At 51.5% G+C, this 27,431-nt stretch overlaps 1 protein-coding gene across 7 annotated transcripts in view; it reads right to left on the bottom strand.

Moving 5' to 3' along the window:
• The window catches only part of ARHGEF10 (Rho guanine nucleotide exchange factor 10), an 88,805-nt gene that overhangs the window by 42,871 nt on the left and 18,503 nt on the right, over positions 1 to 27,431 (bottom strand). For 4 of the 7 annotated variants that reach the window (XM_067721588.1, XM_067721590.1, XM_067721589.1 and 1 more), the window contains exons 3-13: positions 23,835 to 24,044; positions 22,941 to 23,219; positions 21,334 to 21,397; positions 18,589 to 18,665; positions 16,544 to 16,600; positions 14,312 to 14,475; positions 11,940 to 12,056; positions 9,126 to 9,240; positions 6,003 to 6,109; positions 2,016 to 2,093; positions 1,609 to 1,788 (exon numbers count right to left, since the gene is read on the bottom strand). In XM_067721588.1, coding sequence (XP_067577689.1) covers positions 1,609 to 1,788; positions 2,016 to 2,093; positions 6,003 to 6,109; positions 9,126 to 9,240; positions 11,940 to 12,056; positions 14,312 to 14,475; positions 16,544 to 16,600; positions 18,589 to 18,665; positions 21,334 to 21,397; positions 22,941 to 23,219; positions 23,835 to 24,044 — 1,448 coding nt within the window. Of the gene's footprint in view, positions 1 to 1,608; positions 1,789 to 2,015; positions 2,094 to 6,002; positions 6,110 to 9,125; positions 9,241 to 11,939; positions 12,057 to 14,311; positions 14,476 to 16,543; positions 16,601 to 18,588; positions 18,666 to 18,829; positions 19,563 to 21,333; positions 21,398 to 22,940; positions 23,220 to 23,834; positions 24,045 to 27,431 lie in introns of those variants that run through there. The other 3 variants (XM_067721595.1, XM_067721593.1, XM_067721594.1) reach the window with 3 other exon arrangements.

Here is a 27,431-nt window from a genome sequence, read left to right as displayed (position 1 = left end):
CTAACGATAACCGCTCGGTCACCGTGATGTTTTCATAGGATGAACTTCATTATGACTGTGTGTGATCATTGTTTTCTTAAGCAGACTTGCTAGGGTTTTTTCAATGGCTGGTTGATCTTATTTGCCAATGCTCTTTAAGGCTGCCCTGCTCAAAACTGTGGCAAGTTTGGGTTTCAGTTAAGAAATGTTCCTGACTACAGTCTACAGTCGTATAAAGACGGTGTTTACAGACATCCTCCTTTAAATTCCTGCTGACTGGCGTTTTGTGGATTTCACCTCCAGGACAGAATGTCCTGCACCTCAGCATGTGGACGTCCCAGCATCCTGACCTAACCATCCCCTTGAGATGCCCAGGGGAGGACAGCTGACCACACCTGTTTCCCCAGGCTGAGGGGCAACGCCACATAGGTCCACTGCCCAATTTTCCCAGAAGCGCAAAGGTCTCCAGAGGCAGAGACATTGGCCTCACTCCCTTTTATGCTTCTAAGATCCCACATATTCTTGAGGACAGACAGCGAGTCCCATAAGTAGATGTGGGGCCACTTAGAGAAGAAATGCTTTCATCTAAATTATATATTTTTAAAAAAGATTTTCTTCTACATTAAAAAAATGTTCCCAAGGTAAACATTTTAAGAAGGACAGACTAAGAGTTGAAACTAATATATAAAATAGGCAGAAATGCAATAAAAAAGTAAATGTCCGATATCTCTTCTTTGTTTTTCATAAAGATCACTGAAGGGGGTTATGCAAATTCATTTTAGTAAGAACTCTCTTTCCACGTTACGTTCAAAGCATACTTTATACACCTCATTAAGCACACGCACAGAATATATAGAAAAAAGGTTTCACGTATCACATTACAGCACTCCTCTAAGTACACGGACACTTAAAATTCTTTCAAGCTCTTGTCTCTTGACAGTGCTGTCCTCAATCAACTTCAGAATCCCTCTGCTACCTCTAGATAGAAAACTAGCCAGTCCGCAGGGTGGACGATTCACAAACGGGCCGAAGATAAAGGGCTCGGAGCCACCCAGCGCTGGAGCTCAGGGCTGCGGCGGCTCCTGCTGGGAAAGGTCAGCGCAGCTGTGGGACCAGCTCGTGTCGCCTCGCGTCCTGTGTCACCGCGGGGCCCGGAGGCTGCGCCCACACAACGGGACACCAGGTCAGGGAGCACAGGGCGGAGGGAAACAGGTGGGTATCTTCCCACAAGGCAGTTCCCAGGAGGGGTGAGACCCTGTGAGGGCTTAACGCCGACAACCCCACAAAACCGTTCACAAGCAGGGCCCTGACTCGGCGATGAAGACATCATCAAGTTGCCTGTGATGCCTCCCAAGCTGGACGGTGTGTAGTCTGAAGTGTTCCAGGGGCAGCTCCACCGGAGCCTCTGGACGTTTCTCTCTACATCCTTCCCCTGGGCGCACACACATGCTCAGCTTCCCGACCTCAGACCGGCCCCCGCAGAGAGCTCCGCAGGGTCAGCCGGGGCGCTGCGGGGTGCAGCTGGGCTCAGGCCGGCAGGACACCCACCCTGAGGCATCCGTGGGAGAAGGGAGGGGCCCTGAGCCCAGGGGAGCCCCGCAGACCCTCTGGGCACGCCGGCTCGGTTACCGAGGCCACGAAGACGTCTCCGATCATCTCCACCGAGTCCCACTCGGCCACGCGGCTGGCCAGCGCGATCTGGAACATGCAGTGGCACTGCAGGACCTCCTTGACCCGGTAGAAGACCGTCTTCAGCTTCCTCTCGCTCAGGATCTTGGGCTCCATCTCAGACAGCGGCTTCTCGTATTGCTGAGGCAGAAATGCACAAGGACGGCCCAGGCTTTTCTCAGGGTTCATGAAAGAACGCGGAGAAACTCACCTGTGCAGCTACGTTTGTGCCCCAACAGACCAGGCGATCTTTGATGTCAATACACAGACACAATTCTCAGATTCTTTTAAGAATTTTGCCAATTTGAGTATTTTATAATTCACAGGTTCACGAAACATATCCGTTATACAACGTGGCGTTTAGATACCTCCAGAATCCTCTTGAGGGCATCCACGTAGCTCTTCTCACTGTCAACAACCGAGCCCAGAATGTATCTTCTTACGACCTGTTGAGAATTTGAAAAGACAACAGTCAAAACCTGCCTCAGAAAACACAACAGATAAATGTGACTTCTGTTGAGGCTTGTGGACAAAAAAGTTTTTTGTTTTCAAGACAGTACATAAATGAAAACTCCCAAGGCCTTAAAATATATTAGTGCATTAACTACCTACCACTATGGGCACAAAACGGTGGTTCCCCATCACTACAATTCTGTTATTTGTAAACCTCAAATCATAAACCACAACTACAGTAACACAATTAAATCACGGCATTAACAACAATTTCATTTACTCATCCAACAATAATGAACTGAATTAACGGGTTGTATTTTATGTGCCGAGTATGGAATGACATGGTATTTCATGTATACATTAAGCATAGAAAAAAAACCTTCCAGTCTTGACTCAAAGAATGCTATTACCAACACATCTAAAATCATTATTCCAAAGTTTTTTTAAAAAAAAAAAACTTTTGGAAGGTGGAGTATAGTTTTGTTTTGAGGCCATTCGAAGCTTACAAGGCTAGGAACGCAGAGAGTAAATTACCAACGTCAGTTCCAGGTGCAAAAACTCCTCCAGACCTGAGATGCCTGCATTTCAAACAGTGACATCACTTTGGGATTTGTTTTCATGACTGGAGGACACACAAGCACAAGTTTCTGGCTGTAAGATGCCTGTTTAAGGCCAATGACGACACTGGGCACTTTTGTCCAGTTTACACACCATTTGCAAAGTTGTTTTTGCCAATAAATGGCAAGTGGAGCATAGAAAGGACAAGGCTGCTCCTAACCCCACCCCCGGCAGCCCCATCCCAGGAACCGCGACGCCACCTGGCGGCAGAAGGCACATCCTCCGGGGGCGCGCCTCTTGTCGAGTCACCGACATCCACAAGGGAGCGACTCCTCTCCTTACGAAAGGGCTGCTCCTTCACAAAACGAAGGCAAAAAGCAACCTTCAAGGACACTTAAGGAAGAAAGTGATGTGTGTAAAAGGCAGATGAGTCTGGAATTAAAGCACAAGCACACGCAGCTGCAGCAATGACCCCTCCCTCTGAAACGAGGGTGGCACCCCACGACCCAGACACCCCCAAACTGCGGATGGTCAAATGTGGACCAGCCTTCTCCCAAAATTCAGATTCCCACACACTGTCTCAACTCTGGGGTCAGGATATTTCAGGATTTGGGCGGGGGGGGGGGTCTCACCTAGGAATTAAATATGTTTTTTTAAGTCCTGAGATGACACTAATGTATCAGGTCAAAGGACCTGGAACTGGTATTACTGAAAAATACAAAATAAAACCCCAAATCTCCCCCAGATCCCAGGGCTCCCGCAGGTCGGGTCAGCCCCTCAGTTAAACTCAGTGCGTGGACAGCACAGCCAACACGGGTCCCCAGGCCTCAGGCTTCCCGGGACCCTGACCCCGAGGCTGCAGGGAGATCTCAGCCCTGGACTGAGATCCTACGAGGCCACGGGGACCCGCGGGAGATGTGCCTGGGCCAAGAGGTGATTAGAGCAATGGAGGAGGAGAAGGAGGGTGTAAAGGGGGGAGGGGAGAGGGGGAGGGGGCGAGAGGAAGAGGATAAGGAGGGGGTAAAAGGGGGAGGGGGAGGGGGAGGGGAGGAGGAGGAGGGGGTAAAGGGGAGGGGAGGGGAGGGGTAAAGGGGAGGGGCGGAGATGAGGAGGAGGAGGAGGAGGAGGACAGCAGACCCTCCCTATGCCTGGACCCTGGATCAGAGGCTGGACGGCAGAGGATGCTGGCCTCATCCTTCAGCTTCAGTGCCACCTTTCAAGTAAATGACAACCCAGGAAATAAAGGCTTTCCTCCCACCAAACTGGGCATGTAAAGAACGCTTCACATGCAGCATTCTTCCTAACAGATATGTTACCTTATTTCAACTTTGGAAGAAAAAATTCAAAGAGCACTGATATCGGGTTTAATCTTTTAATGGAAAACTCCCCAGAGAACAAGCAGTAACCAGTGGGGAAAGCAACCTCTGTGAACCAGGGGGTAAGAAGGGAGCCTGCGGGGAGCGGCGCAGAAACCAAAACACAAACCCTCTCTGGCCGTCGTGCGCCTGGCGTGGTGCCTTCAGCCGAGGGCCACCACACGCGTCGCGTCACTGTCTTGTGGGGCCACGAGGAAGACACCGCAGACGCCATGTCCCCGTTTCAAGGGAAGGAGGACGGCGCTGGCGGAACAAGTGAGCGGCCTGGCGGGAGCTTCCCCTGCCCCAGTGCGGGGCCCGGGGTGGGAACTGGGCCGGGGTGGGGGGCGCCTACAGAGGTGCCCTTTCTGCACCAGGGACCCGTCCTCGTTGTCACCACCCGGCCCTCCGGGGGACAAAACTGACTGGCAGGTGTGTGTGTCTGTTGAGATCCTGCGGGCTCGAAACTCCCTTGTCCCCCGTCCCCTGGCCGACCCGCATGGCCCTGCTGTCGCCAAGTCGCGGCCTGGCCGGGGACGCCCCGCACCTACATGCGTCTGCACGGCGGCCACAGTCCCTCCCCCGCGGGCCCCCCTGGGGAGGCTCCGTGAGCCTCCCAACCACGTGACCCCCACACCGTCCGGGAAGAGGACCCAAGTCCCGGAGCCCCAGGGGAGGCCTCCCAGAAACATCGAGAGTATTTTTGAGCAATCAGTGCCCTTTTTCAGACTCGTGAGGCTAAAATGAGGTAGGTGAGCCAGGAACTTGGGCAGCGAGCAGGGGGGCAGCGAAGGGCAGCCTCTCTGCTCCTGCAAAAACCGTCGGCACGTCGCTGCCAGCAACGCGGCCACATTTCAACCCCAGGAGCACGAGGGAGCTGAGGACGCGGGGTCCAGGGGGGCACCGGACCCGGACCTGCCCGTCGCCCAATGCCACCTGACCACAAGGCCCCTCTGGGCCTGGGTGTCCTCCTGTGAATGTGCTCCACAGGGGGCATGCAAGAATGAGGGGGGTGACCTTCACACCTGCCTGACGTGTCCCCTCCTGAGCACACGAGCCCGGCCTCTCACAGCCCAGCACCCACACACCAGACACTTCACTAGCACCTTCAACCCGCTCTGCTGCCCCCTGCAACCCAACCAAGAGCCAGCTTCCTCCTCCAGCCTGACCTACGGCTAACAGCCCCTCGGCAGCCTTTGCAATGCAGCTTGTCATCTTTACCAGACTCTGAACCTGCCACAGAGGATTTTTATGTGGTTCTGTCTGCACACCACATCTGTGCATGCGTGTCGTGTGTATGATGCATGCATCTATCAACCACCTTGTATACCTATCACCCACCTACGTCTATCTACCTACATCATCTATTTACAACATCTGTCATCTCTCTCAGTCTCCACGACCTGCATCAGGCTGCCCACGTGGGAAAAACTCAAATCACACCCCACCCAAAACCATCAACTCCTCCCCTCAGTGCCCCCAACTCTGTGGTACGCCCTTGTCTCTGACGCCCTTGTTTCCGAAGCTTTCCTTTCTTTTTACCCAAAGATAATCAAATGGAAACCACGGAATATCTTCCCTCTGCTACCTACAGTATTTTCAGAGATGAAGAAATTCATCGATATTCGGCTAACTTCGTGAGCTGCTGGAAATCTATCTTTTAATCTCAGACTCAGGCACTATGTACACACACACACACTTTACACAGTCACATCTAGTCCCTCTGTGGAGATGTCCCATCAGTGTGAATGAGTATAAATGACCCTCACAAAGAATGCAGATATTCCACGCAGTTTTACAATTACACTGGGGCTGATACTCAAAATATGTAGGCTCGCTGCTAGGTTAACCCCTTCCTTGCTGGGCAAGGAGAGGCCAGTGGACGAGCCCAGGTGGCTGGAAGGGCTGGGAGTCCGTGCCAGCAGGTAATTCCCAGCCAGCACAGCCGTCCTGGCGTAAGCACGGGGGCATCCGCCCTGCGCATCCTACCTGCTGCTGAGACAAGCCTTCGGGCATTGGGGTGAGGACGGCTTCCGGATGCTTGCAGTCCACGTCAATGAACATGTTCTGTTCCTCTTCAAGACAGGGTCTGTGGTCTTAAAGGAAGACAGAATGTGCTAGTTTCACACTGAAACAGGATATAACATCACAGCGCAGTCAAGCTGGCTGTCAAAGCAACGCCCTGGGCAGACACCTCAGTTCTACGACTCCTTTCCGCCCAGCAATGAGTAAAGTGAAGTTTTAACAAACCCAAGAAAACATCCTTCCCACAAGAGGAATGTGGTGTTTGTTGATATTTGAGACTTTCAATACTTGAAGTCTAACTTCAAAAAGCCGAGGTGTCGTTTGAACACCTAGATGGCAGAGTAGAAATACATATTTCAATGTCTTAATCTATGACATATCAAAGTCAGAAACAAAGAAAAGCAGCTGTGAATGACTAAGAACCAACACTCAATAGTCAGGGAAAACGAAGGGAGACTTAGTAACTTCCTGACTTTCTCCCTTTCTCACTAGAAGTCTGTAAAAAGCACAACTTCCCCAAGATCAAAAATTCTAGACCAAAATTAAATCCATTTCTAAAAACTTAGATGCAGCTACGTAATCTAAAGAATTCGCAATGGGGCTTCCCTGGTGGCGCAGTGGTTGGGAGTCCGCCTGCTGATGCAGGGGACACGGGTTCGTGCCCGGGTCTAGGAAGATCCCACATGCCGTGGAGCGGCTGGGCCCGTGAGCCATGGCCGCTGAGCCTGCGCATCCGGAGCCTGTGCTCCGCAACGGGAGAGGCCACAACAGTGAGGGGCCCGTGTACCGCAAAAAAAAAAAAAAAAAAAAAAAAAGAATTCACAAAACAGCTAGAAACCAGAAAAGCACAGGAAATTTTAGGTAATAGGAACCTGGAAATGATCTAATTCAAAGATACAAAACCCTAGCTGCACAGAAGAACTGTCAGAAGAGCTTTAAGGAACCTATAGTGTCTATACACCTATTGGAACGGCCAAACTCCAGAGCAGTGACTACACCAAGTGCTGGTGGGGATGCAGGATGGCGCAGCCACTTCGGGAGACAGTTTAGTGCTTTCTTATAAAACTAATCATCCTCTTATCACATGACCCAGCAGTCATGCTCCTTGGTGTTCACCCAAAGGAGCCCAAAACTTATAACCACACTAAAACCTGCACACGGATGTTTAGAGCAGCTGTATTCACAATCGCCAAAACTTTGAAAGCAACGAAGATGTCCTTCCGTAGGTGAGTGGATAAAATAAACTGTGGTCCATCCGGACCATGGATGTTACTCAGCTAAAAAGAAAGGAGCTACCAAGCCATGAAAAGACACGAAGGAAACTTAAATGCATATCACTAAGTGAAAGAAGCCAATTTGAAAAGACTACAGGCTGTATGGGTCCAACTAGAAAAGGTAAAACTATGGAAGCAGTAAAAGGATCAGTGGTTGCCAAGGTCTGGGGGGAGGGAAGGAGGAACAGAGGATTTTTAGGGCAGCGAAACTACTCTCTATGATGCTATAATGATAGGTATGTTTCCTTATTCGTTTGTCCAAACCCACAAAATGTACAACAGCAAGAGTGAGACCTGATGTGAACCATGGACTCTGGGTGACGGTGACATGACAGTGTAGGTTCACGATTGTAACACACGGACCACTTGGTGGGGATGGTGACAGTGGGGAGGGAGGCTGTGCCTGAGTGGGGCTACGGGTTTATGGGAAATCTCTGTACTTTTCATTCAGTTTTGCCGTGAACCTAAAACTGCTCTAAAAACAAATAGTCTTTAAAAAACACAACATTCCAGTGTGCGGACGTCTCCCTCAGAGGTCCACTGACGGCCTGGGGGTGGAGGCCTGGCACCGCTATTTGTAAGAGCTCCCGGTTCCCCGCTGTGAACTCCAGGGCTAAGAGCCAAAACTTTAGCCCGGGCTTCCCACCTGACAGCTCAGGAAGCTAAGGCCGCAGGGTTCAGGGGTGTGTGTAATGGGCCCCCCTCCCCCCAAACCAGGGACGATCCTGTGATACTCTAGTCACTCTCCCCCTGGAGCTGGCTTCCGGCCTGCCCCGTGCACCTGGACCCTGTTCCCTTGCGATCCTGGTCCAGGGGTCTCGGGTGGGCCCGAGTCGGCATTTCTGAGCAGCCCCCAGACTCCGGGGCCCCTAACCCCAACCTCTGCACCTGTGGGGCTCTGCCTGTGTGCCCTCCCACGAAGGGCCCCCTCTGGGGCACCTGCCCCGCGGCCAGCTCCCCACCGGGGAGCACACTCTACCAAAATCCCCATCCCTGTCTCAGCCCCTGACACACTCTCCATCCTACGTGAAGAGGCTGGGGGCTCCGTGAGGATCACACCTTCTTTAAAGGCCCAGGTGGCTTTACGGCCAATTACAGTCTTCCCGGGCCATTCGCAGGGGAAACACGTGACCTTAACGTCCTCTCCCTGCCCGGTTATCAGCAACCTGCACTGAGCCGGCACCCGCTTTGCCCATCAGAAGGTCGTAGTGGCAACACAGAAACGTGCTTCTGAAGGACCAAGTGAGAGTCAGGACGGTCATTCCGCACGTAAACCCTCAGCTGCCCGCACAGCCGGGTACCTCGTACCACACCAGCGCACAGACATGCTCAGACGCTGGAGAACCCGCGCCCAGAGCTTGCTGCCGACGTGAACACACCCAGACAGGCTCTATCTTTCTGACACACAAGCGCCACGGGCTCCTGCCCCTGAGTGAAATGTTTCACAAACCTGAGAATTCTGGAATCCTCTCACCAGCACAGAGGATCCTGCGTCCCCACTCAGAGCCCACCGTGCCCAGCCTCAGCCGTGAAGGGGCAGGACACGTGCCCAGGAGCCCCAGGCACTGTGAACGCACCCCCGTGACTGTGTTCTATTATCCACGACCCTGCTGAGAATCCAGGGGCTCTGTGGAGGGAGAGCAAGCCCCCGGGGGGACCCCCGATCACCCGACTGCTGGAAGGAGCCAGTTAAGCGGGGGGCGAGATCCACCCACTGCGAGAATTCACTCAACCTCCTGCCGCCCCCGGAGTCCTCACTGCCCCGAGCGAGCCCCGAGCCCAGGCAGCCTCCCCGAGGCCGCGCCCCGCAGACCTGCAGAGGCGAAGGACTTGGTCCTGATGAAGGAGCGGCCCCGCTTCACCGCAGCCTTCGTCTTCTCCAGGCCGTCCTTGGTGCCCTCCTTGGCGGCCTTCACGAGCTTCTGCATCTGCGGGGAAGGGAGGCCGGGTGAGGGTGGGATGACTTGGCAAAACCTCCTTGTTGCTTTTGCTCCATTTTAAAAGAACACTGTCAAGTAGTTTGCTCTGGAAACATCATCTGAAATTGGCTCTTTGGTCTGGGAGAGCTTTCTTGGCTGTTGTGAAAGTGTGTGTGTGTGTGTGTGTGTGTGTGTGTGTGTGTGTGGTTTGGGGCTGTTTGGTTTTTATTTTGCTGGTTAAAAAAAAAGAAGGAAAAACAAATTTACAAACAGAGCCCTTCCTTAACATAGTTTTAAAAAAGTCTCCTGCTGTGTTTAAGTCAGTCTTCGTTTTTATTACAAACACTTGCAAAGGGCTTTGCAGAAGCCGAGTGCGGAGAGCTGAGGCCACAGGTGTGAACAGTTTGCCCAAGGTCAACGGACAGATGGCAGGAAACAGTGGAGCCCCTGGCTGGAGACCCGCCAGCCGGCTCAGCCGCTGGACACTCCCCAGCCTCCCCGGGGCTCCCCATGGAGGCCGGTCCAGCGGCTCACGGGCCCTTCGTACTGATGGTCACAGGAATGGCCAGCTGGAGAGACCTGCCGGGATACAGACAGAGGGACGGCCCGCGGGAGGGGTCGGCAGACCCCCTCCTCCGCGGAGACTGAAGGGTTGGAAAGACCACCGGCCCCCGCAGAGGAGTTTGTCCATCCTGGTTCCCTCAAGCCAGGCTCCTGGCATAACACTTAGACTGGCCGTTAGGGCCAAAAGCCCCCAATGATGTGCTTTGGCATTTCACCCCCATTTCTTATCCTTAGGACTCTAACGTCTGAGATATTGGCCACTGGGTACGGAGCGACTGATCCTTTAGAGAAAACCCAGATGGCCTCTTATGACACAAGCTAACACCCTTCGGGTCTGTCTAGGTGCCGGCCTCCCCGCCCTCCTGCGATCCTCCCCAGGGGAGAGGCTTCAACACCCGCCCGCTCCGCTCCAGGGCTTCGCCTGGCCTCCCTCCGGCGGCCCTTTCTACGGGGCCACTGCCCGCTTGCGCGTTTGCGCAGAGCGCCGCCGGCTGAGGGGCTCTCGGGGGCTGAGTGTGCACCCTGGACTCGGGAGCTGTGCCCCTGGGAGGTTCCCACTTGAGGAGCCTGCAGCCTGGTGCCGGACACTCGTAACTCCAGCCCGAGCGACTCTGCAATTCCTCGCTGTCCCCGCGCCTTAGGCTGTGTCCCTGAGGATGTGCCCCTGGCCCACCACCCACCTCGATGGACACCAGATCCAAGTCACACTGTCTGGCTGACCCCGACTCGGATGCCCAGCCACTCACCACCGCCCTACCCGCCAGGCTAAACGCGGCAAAGCCACTCTGCCTGCTCCGACTCCTGTATCCCTTCATCCAAACGCGGCTTCGTCTGCTGACGACCCCGGATAGCCGCCCGCCGTCCCCGCTTCTCCGCAGCCACCGCTGGCGCCTCGCGCTGCCTGTGCGCCCCTCCTTAGCTCCCTACCCCCCCATCGTCCAGATCCCACCGCCCAGACCCGGGCTGCACACGCTGTCCATGCTCCCTCCAAGGAGTCAGAGAATTAGGGACAGACAGATGGCCAGGGAGCCTGCAGGGGGCCGAGCCCCGGCTCCAGGTGAAGCCACACAGGTGCCAGGTTCCGGGCGGAGGGAACGGCCGCCCAGGGTCGCACAGCTGCAGCAACACGCCAGGCCCTGCTTCTGCAGAGGACGGCAGCGCGTAGCCGGCCCCAGACGAGTCACCCTACCTGCTCCTTGCCGCTCTGCCACCGTCTGATCGAGCACATTCCCCTCTCTTTGCTGAGCTGGCCTGCCTCGTACCCCTGCCTGGACCACCCGGCCCTGTGTTCCCTGGAACCACCCCCACCCCGGCCTCCAGATCATCCCAGGGGCTCCGCCTGTTTCCTGCACGGAACCAGCCCAACGCTGTGCCGGAGGAGATGCCATGATTCCGGGGGCTTCGCTCCTGCACCGAAAAGCGTGGAACAGAGCCGTGATGTTCCAGAGACGTTTCTGAGTGAACACCTGCCTCAGGTAAGTGCCTTTCAAGACGTGTGAACAAATCACAAACGTCAGCAGGACGAAGATCCCAGTGAAGGAAAGGTTACTTGACAGTGCCCTTTTAAAACATCTCAAACAGTGGACACCACGACACTCACACCCAGCAGTTCTCAACTTTGTGGTCTCAGGAGCCCTTCACACTCAGAAAAGTCATCGAGCAGCCCAAACGGTTCTGGTTTACCGCCTTTATCTATGTTACGCTACGTAAGGAGTTAAAATTGAGAAAAATGTTGAATATTTTTATTAATATTCATTTAAAAAATATTTAACCTATGACATTTTGTCTCAGGTAACGTTTTATGAAAAATTACTACATTTTCCAAAACAACAAAAAAAGTGCAATTGTTTTGCACTTGGGGGAACCTGCCTCGCGTCTGGCGTGGAGACGGCGGATCCCACGTCCCAGCAGGCGTGGGTCACGCCCTGGGGCCTCCGTCCACACGTTGGGGGATGGAGGGGGACAGAGGCGAAGGATGCCCCGGAATTGACAGGAACTCGCCACTGCCCGGGTGGCCCTGGGGTTCCCTGGACCGCACCGTGAGAACCACCACCCCGGCAGAACTGGCCAGCTCTGGGGCTGAGTTTTCTCGTTAAAGGACAGTCTGTTTTTTGCAGAAGCGTTTTCAGCGTGAACCACACTACCTTCAGTTCATGTTTGTGCTTTAGCTGCTGAATCTCTACCGCGCCCACCGCGTTTGCCACCAAATGTCTCATCTTTTTCTCATAGTGCTCCTTTAAGCGGGTTAGGTCATGGGAAAGCTACAGTACAAAGAGATACAAGCTTTTCACAACACGCTCTTTCCGGTGCTTTGAGACAATCTTACATTGAAAGGGCTTGAGCAGCGTCTGGTGGGTGATGTCCACACACCAAGGTCCTGCTGCCCCGGGCCCCCCCTCCTAGCCCACCGGCTCTCGAGAAATAAACACATGAGTGAGGAAGACACATCACCAGAAGACAGACTCCAGGTGAGCCAGGCTGGAGACTCTCCTATGCTGAACAAGAGAAAGTAAATGCACAGAAATATGTGGACACCGTCACGCCTTTACGTTTTGGTGAAATTAAAATGATCAAAAATGTAGAAATATATATAACATTATTCCACTGTGTCAGCGCCAAAGCAAAGAAGCTTGAATTCAAGATTGTATCGATGGGGGAAACGATTTGGGGACGACCACGTAGATTTTTAAGTCTCCAAACTGACACAACTTTCTCTGCAGCCCACGGGGATGGGGTGAAATCTTGTAATTCAGTCCTCACGTGATCACAAACGTCTCCAATAGGCAAACCGAGGCCCCTGCTCCTTAGTGAGTGTTTCCCATGTCAGCCCGGACAAGGACACCTCAGCGATTTTTTTTATAAAATCTGAGACTATGAGGGGAGTCTTAAACGACTTACAGTGTCATCCTGGCAGCTTCTGAAATACGACTTTTTAAACTAGGAAACTTGGTACTCCTAGCACTGCCCTCGGGACGCTGCCCCACAGGACGGACGCGTGCTGGACCTGGTGAGGACTCTGCACGCACGGCCGCCCGGGGCTGGCCCTCCACCGTCTCTGCTGCTGGGCCACCCGGCCTCCTCTATCAGCATTGCTGGTGGTGCATCTGGGAACACAGGTCCAGCTGGGCGGCCAAGAGGGCGGAGTGTCCACTCAGTAATCGTGCCCACGGCTCAGGGGCCATCGCCTGACCAGCCCAGTTTGCACGTCATCTGCCAGGCCTGCTGGCGAAATTTACGAGCGTTTTAACCGCTCTCCAAGGCCCCACTGGGTGCCCCATCCTGCTGAAATCAGGCCCCGGTGCCGTATTTAAAATCCCCATTTAAACCTGGAATGCTGGACTCGGCCGTAACAAGCCAAGTGTCACCTTAGTTACCAGCTCCGTCTAAAATTACAGCTGTAGCTTCATTCGCTGGTTAAGTCTCAGCTGTAATAACTCTGGTGACAGAGACAGCTAAGTTCTGGGGAAAGCTCGTTAATGATATTGAGTAGCTGGGTTGACCACCACCAACTGGTAGAGTCTTCTTGAGTTTCAGGACAAGATTACAGACTATGCGAACCCTATGCGCCCGCAGTAATCTGTAAGCCGCACCGACGTGGAGGCCACGTCCAGGGGCCCATCGGCCTGGTCACGGGGGTGCAGGCAGGGGGAGGCGTAACTGATTGGTCCTGCCCTGACTTATCGACTCTGCTGTGATGACGAGGCACTAGCCACAGCCTCCACCAGCGTGCGGCCTGCATCTAGACCTCACACAGAAAGGCCATGGCACGCTGACGTGACCGTGGACGGCAGTGGGAATCATCCTTTTACCAACAGCCAAAACGCCCAACGACAAGAGTATTCGGGGTGGCCAGTCACCCCTGGACACCGGACACCTCAGTGGGGTGATCTCCCTCAGCAGGGCCTCTCTCAGGTCCCCACCCTACAACCTCCAGCCCTGGAATCCACTCCTGCAACCTGGAGCTCCTCCCTGGACCCTCATCTCGGGAGCTTCACACACACACACTCCCTCCCTTTGAGGGTGCTCCTGGGCAGCTCAGCTGCTCTCGTCCTATAACATCCTTTTGTAACATGTTCTATTTTTATATCTTCCTGTTTGTGTTGAGAACACTGAGGTTCAAAACATCCCGTAAAGGACAGCAGGGCTGTGCTGTGTCCCACCCGGCCAGGCTCCATCCATGCAGCGGGCTGGGCACAGACAGCATTACGTGTACACAACACAAATATCCAGGGAATGCGTATTTACGTAAGTTATTCAAGATAGCGAACTCGCTTAGGGCCTTTGGAGGGATTTGGTTTATATAAATTTAATTTTCCCATCCTGCCGAGATTCTATTGCGTGAACTAAGGGGAGTCTTCTCTTTTGCCAACATCTAGTGCTTTTCTCAAAGCACATAACAACAGCTTAAAAAACCACAGTTTAAAATAGTACGTGAATGAAAATGACATCTTATAGTCCCGTCCACATGTCCACGTGAGAACGTTTTATCTCTCAGGCACACACACTGGACACGTACTTGCTTTTTGTGGTCGCTGCGCAGGAAGGACTGGGGGACCCCGTTTCTGCTCTCCGAGTCGCTCTGTTCCTCGTAGCTCTCAAATTCGCTCGAACTCCACCCGTACTCCAGAGAGCTGTTTCCACCTTCATCTCCATTCTCAACATCATCATAAATCATTTCATCTGAATGCATAAATGCCAAAAGGAAATTTAAAACGTAGACCCTCACTGGCTCTTGTTCTGTCTGTGCACGTTCGTCATCTGACCACATCGTTGGGGGCTGGTACCTCGGAAAAGCTTGGAGGAACGGAACCTCAGGTGTGGCCGCCCCCGGAAAGGCGCTGGACTGATGGGCGTGGGGTGACAAAGCTCTGATAACCCCCCAGCCCCATCCACGTCCTGAGGACCACTGGTCTATGAGAAGCCACCACAATTATACCAAATGATGTCTTGCCCATAGAGAACTTCTGACAAAGGAAAATTTTTCTTTAGATAAATGTATGGAATAGAAACAGATTAGACATACAGACAGATTAACAGATCACAGACAGATGGATGATAGGGATATTCAAATATGAATGCAAGTGAAGCTTACTGCAAACAACTATAATTTTGGCTTTTGTGCTAAAACTAGCCCATAGTACCTATAACCTGTTACTGTATTTAAATATCTTCATCACATCAGTCATCTTAGAATTAGTGAAAAGCACATCTGTTTACGCCACCAGATACAATGCCAAAGGCACTGCCTGCAGAGGGGACACACCGGTCTAACAGAAGAGCTATCACGTTCGGCGGGGGCACCGCCAGCCCACCTTTTGTTGCCGTTTGGTTTTTGAGACCCCAGATCAGCCCATCTGAGCTGGGAAAGGTCTACCAGGGAGGATCAATTACTCAAAAATGCATTTCAAACTTGGTTTTACAGCAACCTGCCTTTAGTCCCCACGTTATTTGCAGCAGGTACTTAAATAACTACCCCGGAGCACACTTATTCTAAGGACCTGGCTGGTTTATGTAGAAAGAGGGCCGAAGGTAAGCACGGGTCTCCTGTCATGTAGGAATCTCGGGAGGAGGCCTCCGTTAGCTGAGGCCCTAACAGTGCTGGGGACCTGACAGCGTCCAAAGCATTTGTGGGATGAATAAATGAATCCACGCAGTTTGCTGTCGGTTTTAAGAACATGTCCTCTATTAGGCTGGGAAAGTTCCCTCCTATCAGGAGTTTTTAACACTGGAAGGCACGGTACCAAGTACCTTCTAAGCGTGTATCAGGATGAGCGTATGGTCTGTGTCATTCGCCTGGTTCTGTGGGAAATGACATCTAAAGAACCAGCCAATGTTGAAAGATACCTGAACTCTGGACACAAACCTCCAGGGTTAGAATGGGCTTTGGCTTGTTTGCTGAGATGCTGCCAGACGTGGTTTCCTGACATTTCATTTGGGGTGTTCTGCATCACGCCTTTCGGGCAAAGTGGCTCTAAGTTTGTGCTAACACCCTCAGGGTCAGTTCACTTGCTCACTACTCTTTCCTGCCTTTTATGGGGTTCAGTACCCTTTTCCTTGAACTATTCCTCGAGGGTCTACGAGCCGTGAAGCTCTCCAATCTGCGTCTGAGGTTGCCCGTTTCTCTCTTGTTCAAGGACAAGACTTGGGCTGGATGTGAAGATGCGGGCTGGAACCGAGCTTTCTTCAGCACTTGGGGAACATTATCCTGCTGTCCCAGCCTGTCGAGAAGTTGCAGTTCCTCCCGGGTGACTGCGCCCTCGCTCCTGCTGCTGTTAAGATATGCACAGTGGGCTGTGCTCGGCAGTTGGAATTGTACACGCCTCGTGGCGGATTCATGCTCAACCTGCTTTGAATTCGTATTTCTACAACCCGGGAACTTACATCTGTAATTCTGGAAAATTCTTAGTAATTCCTTCCTCCATGACTTCCTGTATATCATTTATTAGAGACATGCCGGCCCTTCAAGCCTCCATGTTTCTTCCCTTTCCACTCCTATTTTTCCCATCTTTAACTCCTCCTGTTTCTTTTTAGGATAACTGAGAAAATTACCCTACCTTGAGGGCTGGGATATAAACACGTGCACACACGAAATTGTACCACACAACATCGGTGAGACACCGTAACCTTACGAAACGTGATTACAGACACACAGAGCTGTGCACCTAAGGTTTCTGCCTGCCCGCCTACATCCAGAGGGAATGACGGTAAAGTGCATCTCATAAAACTCCAGCCCAGACAAAAATCAAACCTGGCTCAGAGTCTGAATTTTCTCTCGGCACGTCATCATAAATGGCTTCTTCCGGATCTGGAAGAAAAGGAAGGGGAACTTTAAAAACCGACCCCGACCCAGGGAGAACGTCCTGCACTTCACGGAGCTACAGACTCCTGTGATATTACGGCTACTCGAGAAGTTAGTGTTATGGTAAGGATGACTCGTGGGGCCTTACCAAAGCATGAGCGCTGTTTTTAGGGCAGAACACTTCCTTGGGATGGAAGGACATCTCTAAACGAAGCGGTTGTGAAATGTATCCAACAGGAGTTTTACGGTCTCCAAGCCAATTTATTCCATTATTTTGCATTCAATTACACGTCTCTACATGGCTCTGTATAAACATTTTTAACTTTATGCAGTTGATGTGTTCTGATACACAAAAATTACAAAGGTGGCGTGCAGTCTCAGAAACAAAGGGACAGCTTCACTGCTGCTGTCGGGTAGGAAGCTTCAAAATCAACCGATAGCTTCATCTCATTTTTCACCCCTGCAGCTGAAACGTGGCCACACGCACGTATAAAAATGCTGAGCTTTGAGGACAAAACCTCTCAAACTGCATTACGTGAAACGTTAGCATCCTAGGAAACTGTAAGGTGTTTTCTTTAAAAAAAAAAAAAAAGGAGGGATCCTCCACGGGCAGATACTCCGTGTGCGTGTCAGTGGTCCTACAGGAGAGCAATGGGGTTTGAAGTTCATGCACATATTCGTAAGAGCTCCATGCTCTACAGGGAAGCCAACCAAACTATAGGGTCCTCCGTCCTGGAACCCACGAAGGTGACTGGTTACTAAGAACGCAAGCCAAAATGACATAAATACAGCCTCGCCCTCCTCTGACGTGCGGCCACCGTCCCCTCCCCACATTTCCAGGACCCAGCTGCTTCTCGTGCTGCGCTCAAGCTCCCACGTCAGAGAGGCTTGCTGTCCCGGAATAATGTTCCTCGACTGCGACCACGGTATTTGCACCCCCGTTAGGCAGTGGGGGGGCTGTTGATGTACAGACCTTACTTTCAAATACAGCTGTTCTACTAATAAAAACGAGTCATGGGGCTTCCCTGGTGGCGCAGTGGTTGAGAGTCCGCCTGCCGATGCAGGGGACGCGGGTTCGTGCCCCGGTCCGGGAAGATGCCACATGCCGCGGAGCGGCTGGGCCCGTGAGCCATGGCCGCTGAGCCTGCGCGCCTGGAGCCTGTGCTCCGCAACGGGAGAGGCCACTGCAGTGAGAGGCCCGCGTACCGCAAAAAAAAACAAAACAAAAAAAAAGGAGTCATGGGAGAACGTCAGATTTTACTTGGGAAATAAAATTGCTTGAGGATAATGAGGTGACAACTTAATCCTGTAATGATCCAGAGGTAATAGCCCCCTAGCAGAAGCATCTACTTATGCTGAGTTGTTTGTTTTGGCAATGTCATAATTAAAGCCAGAATGAAACATTCCAGGGGAGAATTTAATAATTAGGAGATTAAGATGGTTCTACCTTGTAAGTCAATCATATAAGATGATTACACAGAAATTAGTGAGCCAGTGGACAGTAAAAGGGATAATTAGAAAAGCCTCACTTTAAAAAAAATAATAAAAAACAGAATTAGCTCTGCTTTCTACACCACACATGGAACAGAAGGTCTTCTGCACCATCTGGTCAGTGGCCTGGCTGAAGCATCTACCACTCCCTCTTTAAAATGGTACCATGAGAAATCACCTCATTGGGGATCACAAGAAACAATGCCTTGTTCATGCCTCAGTCCCCAGATCTCTAACTTTTATGACAAAAACCAAGACCTGTACTAGAAAGAGTCAATCAGGAAGAGGGAGATGCTGGGATGCAGACAGCGGAGATGATCTGATGGGAGACGAAGGGACAGCTTCACGGGGCCCTGGGGAAGCATCTACGCAGTCAGCTCTGGTCAGTACTTCAGGTGAATGGACACAGGACAGGAGAATAACTGGCTGAGGCTGACAGATATGCACTGTCCCCGGGGGGCTCGGGGGTGGCCCTCCAGGCTCCCGGAGGCTGTGGTACTCACTTTCCATCCAGGCTGTATTCGCCGGATCTGCAACCCACCGGGCGAGGGCACTGTCCTCCTTATGGACTGGACCTTCGCTTAAAGAAAACACACCAGAACATCAGGATGTTGAGAATCCCTCCAGTGATTAAAAAGTCACTGTGCATGCAAATAGGGCACTTTCCCAGGTAGCATTACAGGATACACCAGGTTCAAGATTTCCTCCACAACCATGGATAAATAAGTGCATTTGAATGCCTACCACACACACACCACATGTCTAGCACAGCATCCAGTGCAACGAGACATGAAGAAATGCAGTCCCTGTCCCAAGAGGCCTGACTCGTCCTCCTGTTTCTCAGATCTTGCAGAGGGTCCACTATGTGCCCCAAAGGATGCTGGGTTGTACGGACACACCCAAGTGAGACTTGGGCCTCTCAGTTCCAGCAACAGGGCGGACTTCAGTACAGCACTTTCAATATTGGATAGAAAAACCAGGCAGGAGATCAATAAGGAAACAGAGGATGTAAACAGCGCTACCGACCAACTGGACCCACCAGACCTCTACAGAACACACCCCCCACCAGGCTTAAGAGCTACAATTATAAAACTCTCAGAAGTAAAGGATGAAAAAGCTTCAGGACACTGGTCTTGCCAATGATTTATTGGACAGGACACCAAAAACACAGGAAATAATATGAAAAAATAGATAAACGGGGCTTCAACAAAATTAAAAACTTTTGTGCCTCAAAGGACACTACCAAGAGAATGAAAAGACAACCCACAGAAAGGGAGAAAATTCATGAATCACTTATCTGATAGGGGTTTAATATTGAGCCTATATAAAAAAATACCTACAACCGGGGCTTCCCTGGTGGCGCAGTGGTTGAGAGTCCGCCTGCCGATGCAGGGGACACGGGTTCGTGCCCCGGTCCGGGAAGATCCCACGTGCCACGGAGCGGCTGGGCCCGTGAGCCATGGCCGCTGGGCCTGTGCGTCCGGAGCCTGTGCTCCGCAACGGGAGAGGCCACAACAGTGAGAGGCCCGCGTACCGCAGGAAAAAAAAAAAAAACCTACAACCCAACAACAACAAACCCAATTCAAAAATGGGCAAAAGGACTTGAATAACATTTCTCCAAAGAAGACATGCAAATGGCCAATAAGCACATGAAAAGATGCTCAACATCATTAGTCATCAAGGAAACACAAATCAAAACCACCACGAGGTACCACTTCACACTCACCAGGATGGCGATGATTTTGAAAAGCAGGAAATACGTTTAGTAAGCTTGGAAAAATTGGAGCCCTCACACACAGCCAGTGGGAATGTAAAATGGTGCAGCTGTGATGGAAAAAAGTTTGGCTGTTCCTCAGGAAGTTAAACATAGGATTACTGTGTGATCCAGCAATTCCACTCCTAGGTATGTACCCAAAGGAATTGAGAGCAGGGACCTGAACAGATACCTGTACACCAACGTTCACAGCAGCGTTATTTACAGTAGCCAAAAGGTGCAAATGACCAAGTGTCCATCAGTAGATGGGTAGATAAACAAAATGTGGTATATACACACAATGGAATATTACTGAGCCTTAAACAGGAAGGAAATTCCAACATACACTGCAATACGGATGAACCTGGAAAACACGATGCCGAGTGAAATGAACCAGACACAAAAGGACAAATACTGTACAATTCCAATTATATGAGTTACCTAGAGTAGGCAAATTCATAGAGACGGAATGCAGAATAAAGGTTACAGGAGCTGGGAAAAGGGGGGATTGTGGGTAGGGTTTCTGTTCGAGACGATGAAAAAGTTTCAAAAGTAGATAGTGGTGATGATTGCACAACAATGTAAATGTATTTAATGCCACCAGATTTTAAACTTTAAAATGGTTAAAATGGCAAATTTTATGGTATATATTTTTGCCACAATTTTAAAACGAATAATGCAATATACCAAAACCCACAGAATGGTCCACTTTAAATAAGTGAAATGTACTATGGTATGGGAATTATAACTCGATAGAGCCGTTTAAAAACAAAAAAATAAACACACCTACCATGCACCAAGCATGTTCCCATGCTAGGGGGTAGGTGCTCTAAGACTTGGTAAAACCTGGTCTTTGTCTTTGAAGAATTCAATCTAGTAGCAGAAAGGGACACAGAAATAACAGTGAGAGCACAAAGCAGAGCACAATGCAGGTGCGTGCACACAGCTCTGGAAGCGCAGAGGAGGACAGTTTCATGAAACGAGACATTTAAGCTGGGTTTTGAAGGGTGAGTAGGAGTTTGCCTAGGGGAGGGGATTTTCCTGGGAATTTCGAGCAGATGCAACAGCATTTGTGAAGGCAAGTGGCGTGAAAGAAAGACTTATAATCAAGTTAGTTTCAAGAATTGTAGATGAAAGCTGGGTTAGACAAAGTTAAAGATCCTTTCTCCCCCTCGGGATTCTGAGAACCTTTACAAGGTTAAGTACTCTGAACGTCTCTGGCAGGGAGACGGGAGTGGCGCGTCATCCAGCTCTCTGTGGCTGTGGACCCGCAGTTTTCTCTTTTTCTGCAAAGCATAATGTTAACGTCTTAAAGAGTCCTGGTGTTCAGGAAGACCCGATCTGGGGTCCCTGGGTGAGAGGGGAGAGGGTACGGAGGACAGAAGGACCACGGGGTGGGGGAGGGGCCTGGGCAGTAAGAGCCTCGGAATCACTGCGCACGACGTTTCAGGAGAAGGTCAGGGACTCAGAACATCCGCGGAATTAGTAAAGATACCTGTTTGTTGGATCCTCAGAACTCAAGGAATTCAACTGGCTGTCTTCTGCTCCTTCCTGTGTCTCTGCCAGGAAAAAGAAGAAGTTCACATTGTCTTACGCCCGAAAGAAATGTTGAGGAAGTTGCTTTTTATCCTCAAAATGGTTTCATATTTTCCTTTCTTATCAATGAGAGGTTTACCTTATTGTGAAGATGATCAACCGACAGATTTAAGATTTTCAGTTTTTAGATCAAACGTATTCAAAATAGGATTATGATGAAGAGTGACACCCAAAGGTCTTATGAAACTACCTGAAATAAAACGGTGCCCAAAGAAACCAAGCTAGAGAAACACCCTAATTATCTCCTGTTTCTTAAGTTTTCATGGGAATTTGCAATTGTGATTTACTTGAAAATGTGTCTACATGACAAGCTCAAAAGATTCTCAAGAAAGAAGTACTGAAGTTGGTGATATCTGACAACCAAACTCCCTGTTTTCCTCAACTGTCTTAACTGGGAAGGAAAGAACCCTCTTACTGAAATTTCACACAAATATGTCCTGCTCATGCTTCTGTGACGCCAATGTCCTCGGGGCTACTCCTGCCCATCAGGACGTCCACACCTGGGACAGTCCTCACGGTGCGTCCCAGCACAGAACATGGAAGCAGAGCAGGTGAGAGAAGGGAAAACTCAGCCGAGATGCCTTTACTGGGCTCATTCTGAACAGAACCGACTGCACTTCTCCAGAGGAGGGATGGTTTGTGTCTTCAGCTGCCCTCCTGACCTGGACGTGCAGGGGGTGGGAGGCGAGGAGGGAGTGGCAACTGCCCACGGGCTTCGGCCGGGACAACGGTGAGCTGCACACTCGGGCCCCGGCTGCTCCCACAAAGCACCGCAGCCTGCGCAGCTTATGGACAACCTGGAGGCTGGACGCGCAAGGTCAAGGCGCTGGCAGGTGCGGTGTCTGCTGAGGTCCCTCAGCATAGGTCCCTCTATGAGGTTCATAGACCATCTTCTCTGCGTCCTCACTTGGAGGAAGGGCTGGGGGCTCTCTGGGGTCCTTTATCAGGGCCCTGAACCTATGCGTGGGGGTCCATCCTCATGACCTCATCACTCCTGACACCGTCACCTTGGGGGTTAGGTTTCAACATGTGACTTTCGGGGAGACACACACTCTCCCTTTAAACCTAAAAACTGAAGCCCTGCAGAAACAGCTGATGCTGAAACAATGCAGCCAAGGGGCATCTGCGAAGACGACGGAGGCGGCTGTGTAAACCACGTCCTCGAAGCTACACGCCTGCTTCTTCCCGCTAAGTGGAGGTGAAAGCCGTGACTCACTGAACCAAAACCCCAGTCACGGAGCTGGGCCCCCTCAGCACCCCGGCCCCCAACAGCCAATATCACAGGTACGGGGACAGGCTCCCTGCACCTGCCCGGCTTCCTGAGGAACCTCCTGATTCTCCCGACTCCTGCCCCTCTCCCGGGTCCTCAGTGTGCCTGCTACACACGCACGCACACGCACACACACGCCCCAGGTGGGCCGTCTGCCCTGAGAGACGGAGAGCACCTTCTGCCCTCCCCCCAACCCCGCCGCCCCGCCAGGTGAGGCACAGGTGTGGCAACGCTACCTTCGGGGCCCACGGGGGTGAGGGCAGGGCTGGAGTAGGCAGGCAGCAGCAGGGGCAGGCCGGAGGGCACGGCGTAGCCGCAGGGCACAGGCACCGAGTACCCGCTGGGCACGTGCAGGCCCCCGCCCTCCCCCTCGGCCTCCGGGTCCGGAGGCGGCGGCTGGTCCTCATGGAGGGGCGTGATGTCGATGACGGAGTAGGGGTTGACTCTCGTCGGGACCCCGGGTCTCAGCGGTTCCGCCAGGGCGTCTGTGTCTGCTCCCGTGCCATTTTCGTGTCCTGAGGGTGAGAGGAGCCCGTGGCAGACACCCGGCCGTCAAGGGCACGGCCGACACACCCCAGGCCTGGAAGCACTGTCCTTTGGGGCATCGGTGGGGTCAGCGCGACCTCGGAGGCGGGGCACGCAGCCTGGCTGAGCCCAGGGAGGCTCCTCCAATGAGGCGAATGGGTGACACGCTGCCAGAAGCGGGGGGGTCACTAACCACGTGGAGAGGTGGGGACGGTCCCAACCAGACCATCGGTGAGTGAATAAAAGTCACCAACTCCACCCCCAAATTTTAAAATATAAATTAAACTTCTACATTTCATCTCAAACAGCATTATTTTGAAAAAATGTTTTATGCAACACAGTGACAAACTGGTGAGGCCATTTTTATTAGAAAATAACAATACCTGTTTCCTCCAAAATATAAATAGAAAGGTAGGTAGACAAGACTGAAAATCACGGAAAATAGAAAACAAATAAGAGAATCTCGGCCAAACTTGAGTTAAGTCATTTCAGTTCACATCGTATCACAGAAACATCACACATCTCGGGCTCCCGGACCCCACCTTCCCCAGGACGTTCCAACCCACAGGTGGGCCGGCTGGTCCCTGGGTGGCCCGAGGACGCACCTGATCCGGCCGCGGTGCTGGTGGCGGGGATGGTGGTGTTGGCGGCGGGGATGGTGGTGTTGGCCGCGGGGCTGTCTGCTCCCGTGTCCCGGGCCTCGGGGGCGCCCGGAGCCCGTCTGTCTACTTCTGGAGCTTCATCTACGCCGTCGAGATCCAGCTGTTCCCCCTCCTCTTCCTCATTGTTGTTAGTGTCGTACTTGACTTCATTCTCTGAAGTTTAAAGTAACGTAAACCACAGTATTAGCGTTACCGGGAAAACGGCCTCCACGCTCCAAAACACACCGCAGCCAAAGTCAGCCAGCGATGACCACCCAGATGGGCACCCGGAGGTGCTGGCGGCGCCAGGACACGCCCTCCCCGCATCCCCCACCGGGCTGGCCCACTGCCTATTTTTTTTTTTTTTTTTTTTAGGGTACGCGGGCCTCTCACTGTTGTGGCCTCTCCCGTTGCGGAGCACAAACTCCGGATACGCAGGTTCAGCGGCCATGGCTCACGGGCCCAGCCGCTCCGCGGCATGTGGGATCTTCCCGGACCGGGGCACGAACCCGCGTCCCCTGCATCGGCAGGCGGACTCCCAACCACTGCGCCACCAGGGAAGCCCTGACCCACTGCCTTTCTACTGGGGAGAGTTCGTGCCATCAGGCTTTGGGGCAGCGATCTGGCTTTCCTCTCAAAAGGACCCACAACTCACAGTCTGGAAAGAAAAAAGCAGGAGAGACAGAAAGGAAGAGAAAAAGCACTTCCCACACTTTACACCTGGACTGAGAACCCCATTCGTAAAAATCAACTTGGAATAACATTAAATAAACCACCAGGCGAGGAGCAACGTGTAACTCAGAAGTTCCTACGCGATCAGTATGATTTCATCCCTTCTGTTCATGCCGGCGGGCTGCGTACCGTCCTCACGGTTAAAATCCACAGCTGTGAGCTACCTGTGTCACCTTGGTCATGAGAATTCTTTCCAACACTGCTTTCTTTGGGGGAAAGTGAGAGGGGATGCAAGGATTTGCTGATATAAGGGTTTTTACATGACAAACAATAAGATCCCTCATGCAGACTTTTAAAAGAAAAAAAAAAAAAGTCAGTTGAATTTAAAGGATCAGAACATTGTTCCTGCCATAATCGCAAATCACTAGGGGGTGACTTTCTTTAAAAATCTTTTTCAGGAAAAAAAAATGCACATGCTGGAATTAAAATGTGAAATGGCATTAAAATCCTCTGTGTCTATCTGAGTTTTCTCTACATTATGTATATAAATACTAAATAAATTACACTTACAAATGTTTTGTTCTAAAAAGAAATGGGTGAAGGTGGTCACGGGAGAGCCTGTGTCTCAGGTCCCACGGCTCATGTTTCATTCTGTCCCCTCCCAGATATTTTAGAGCCCATTTAGTGCGAGATATTGTAAAGCTTTTTTCTAACAATTTTCATAAATTCACTTGTAGGTATATTTTATCTAATTCTCAAAGTCTGGCAGTTGTGCGATATAATCTCAAACAAGAGGTTTGACAAGAGAAAACCCCAGCATGTAGTTCGGAGTCCGTGCTCTCGAGAATCTCAACACTGCCCGGCATGATTTGTTGTTACTAAGTCAAAACATAAGCTACTTTTTCCCCTTCACTTTTGTCAGGGTATTTAATTGGTATTATTTCCCTGTCACGTGTATTTGGCAAACGTGAATTTAAGGAAATGATGACAACTGTATTTAGAAAACGTTCTGGAAAATTTTATTTTTCTGTCTCAGAGATTTTTTTTATTTTTTTTTTGAGGTACGCGGGCCTCACTGCTGTGGCCTCTCCCGTTGCGGAGCACAGGCTCCGGACGCGCAGGCTCAGCAGCCATGGCTCACGGGCCCAGCCGCTCCGCGGCATGTGGGATCTTCCCGGACCGGAGCACGAACCCGTGTCCCCTGCATCGGCAGGCGGACTCTCAACCACTGCGCCACCAGGGAAGCCCTGTTTCAGAGATTTTTTGCTCTAATATGTGTTCGCCGGTTGACTTCAGTGAATAAACTGAGTACCTAATGATTTAGCAAAAAAAAGGAGAGAAAGAGGCGGCAGCTGCAGGGAAAGCGGGGTGGGGTGGGGGAGGGAATCCATCAGTCCCAGCCCAGCCCGGCAGCCCGCAACTCCTGGCAGAAGTTAGGACCAAAGGCCACAGTCCACACAACTGACCAGGAACCCCGGGAATCAGGATGGGCTGGCTGGGGTCCCTGGCACTCCCAGTGGGAGAGCGCTGGCCGCAGGGGTCATCCCTCCTCTGTGAGCAGACAACCCTCCAGGACAGCTGAAAACCCATTAACACCTTTTAAAGATATGCCACAAATTAACACATTAAGGGAAAAAAATAAAAGAGTATTTGTAAATTCAGAGATCGGAGCTAGGCATGTTGTTCCTGGGGCTTGTAAGACCATAGCTGATTATAATATGCAAGCTGAACCCGAGATATGCTTCTCTTTATTTCAAATGAAGGCATTTGTTTCTTAATTCCTCTTACTGTTATGAAGGAGAGCTTTAAGAAGCAACAGGCTGCATACAGCCCCACCAACAAGGGGCTATTCACAGCCCGTCCTCTGCTGCCTCTAGGCTCTGCGTGTCACAGCTGGGACCAGGTCCCAGGGCAGCAGGGTGGCGGAACAATGCCGCCCCCTGTCACCCGCTGGCACGCCACCCACTGTCCTTCACTTCTGCCCGAGCTCGTCACCGTCACCGGGCACCTGGTGAGGACGGTCCCGAAGCAGCAGGAACATGGTGACATTGCTGACTTCCTTTCCCCACCATGACTCACTTTTCTTTCATTTTGCTATTAATTATAGAAAAGCTTTAGCTGGTAGTGACTTTACCATCATCAAAGTGTTGAGTTCTGCATCCTGAGACATCCTGGACCATCTTGTAATACAGTGTTTACATCCCGGAGCATCTTCTAACTTGACTCTCTGAGAGCCTCCAGGGGCCCCGCCTCTGAGAGCTTTATGGATGTTACCTCCTGAGGGCGGGGCTGCTCCAGCTGTTATCCCAAAGGAGAAGGAAACCGAGGCCTGGAGAGATGCACACATACCCCCGGTCATCCGCTCGCGCACCTCAGGGACCACGCTCAAACCCGAGCAGCTGTGTGCAAAACCCTCGAAGCCGCAGGCTTCTCCGCCACACCCCACCTCCTCCCAAATCCCACTTTACCCGGACGATTTGACTTGTCGCCAAGGAAGTTTCTGGAAAAGGCACAGGTGCCTGATGACAGGTAACAATGGACATGGATAGCGTTACCTCACCTGAACACATTATGACACTGTGCACAGGACACTATGCAGCCACTGTTGTGAAAGCTATGTGGTGACACGGAAAATACTTGTAAAGTTTCAAGTATGACATAAAAATGTATACTCAACAATCTTAAAAATGTAAATTCAATGGCTGCAATTATGCAGAAAAGAAATATGAAGGAAAAGACAGAGAACAGATGAAAACACAAGTGTCCCAGTGGTGCTGGGGAGAACGGACCTCAGTGATTTCCAGCCCCTCTGTCATGTTCAAGGGAATTTTTTTTTTTAAGATTTAATTTTATTTATTTTTGGCTGCGTTGGGTCTTTGTTGCTGCGCA

The sequence above is a fragment of the Pseudorca crassidens genome, chromosome 21 (genome assembly GCF_039906515.1).
Source record: "Pseudorca crassidens isolate mPseCra1 chromosome 21, mPseCra1.hap1, whole genome shotgun sequence".
In the NCBI taxonomy this organism is placed as follows: domain Eukaryota; kingdom Metazoa; phylum Chordata; class Mammalia; order Artiodactyla; family Delphinidae; genus Pseudorca; species Pseudorca crassidens.
This window is presented reverse-complemented; position numbering and strand designations above follow the sequence as displayed.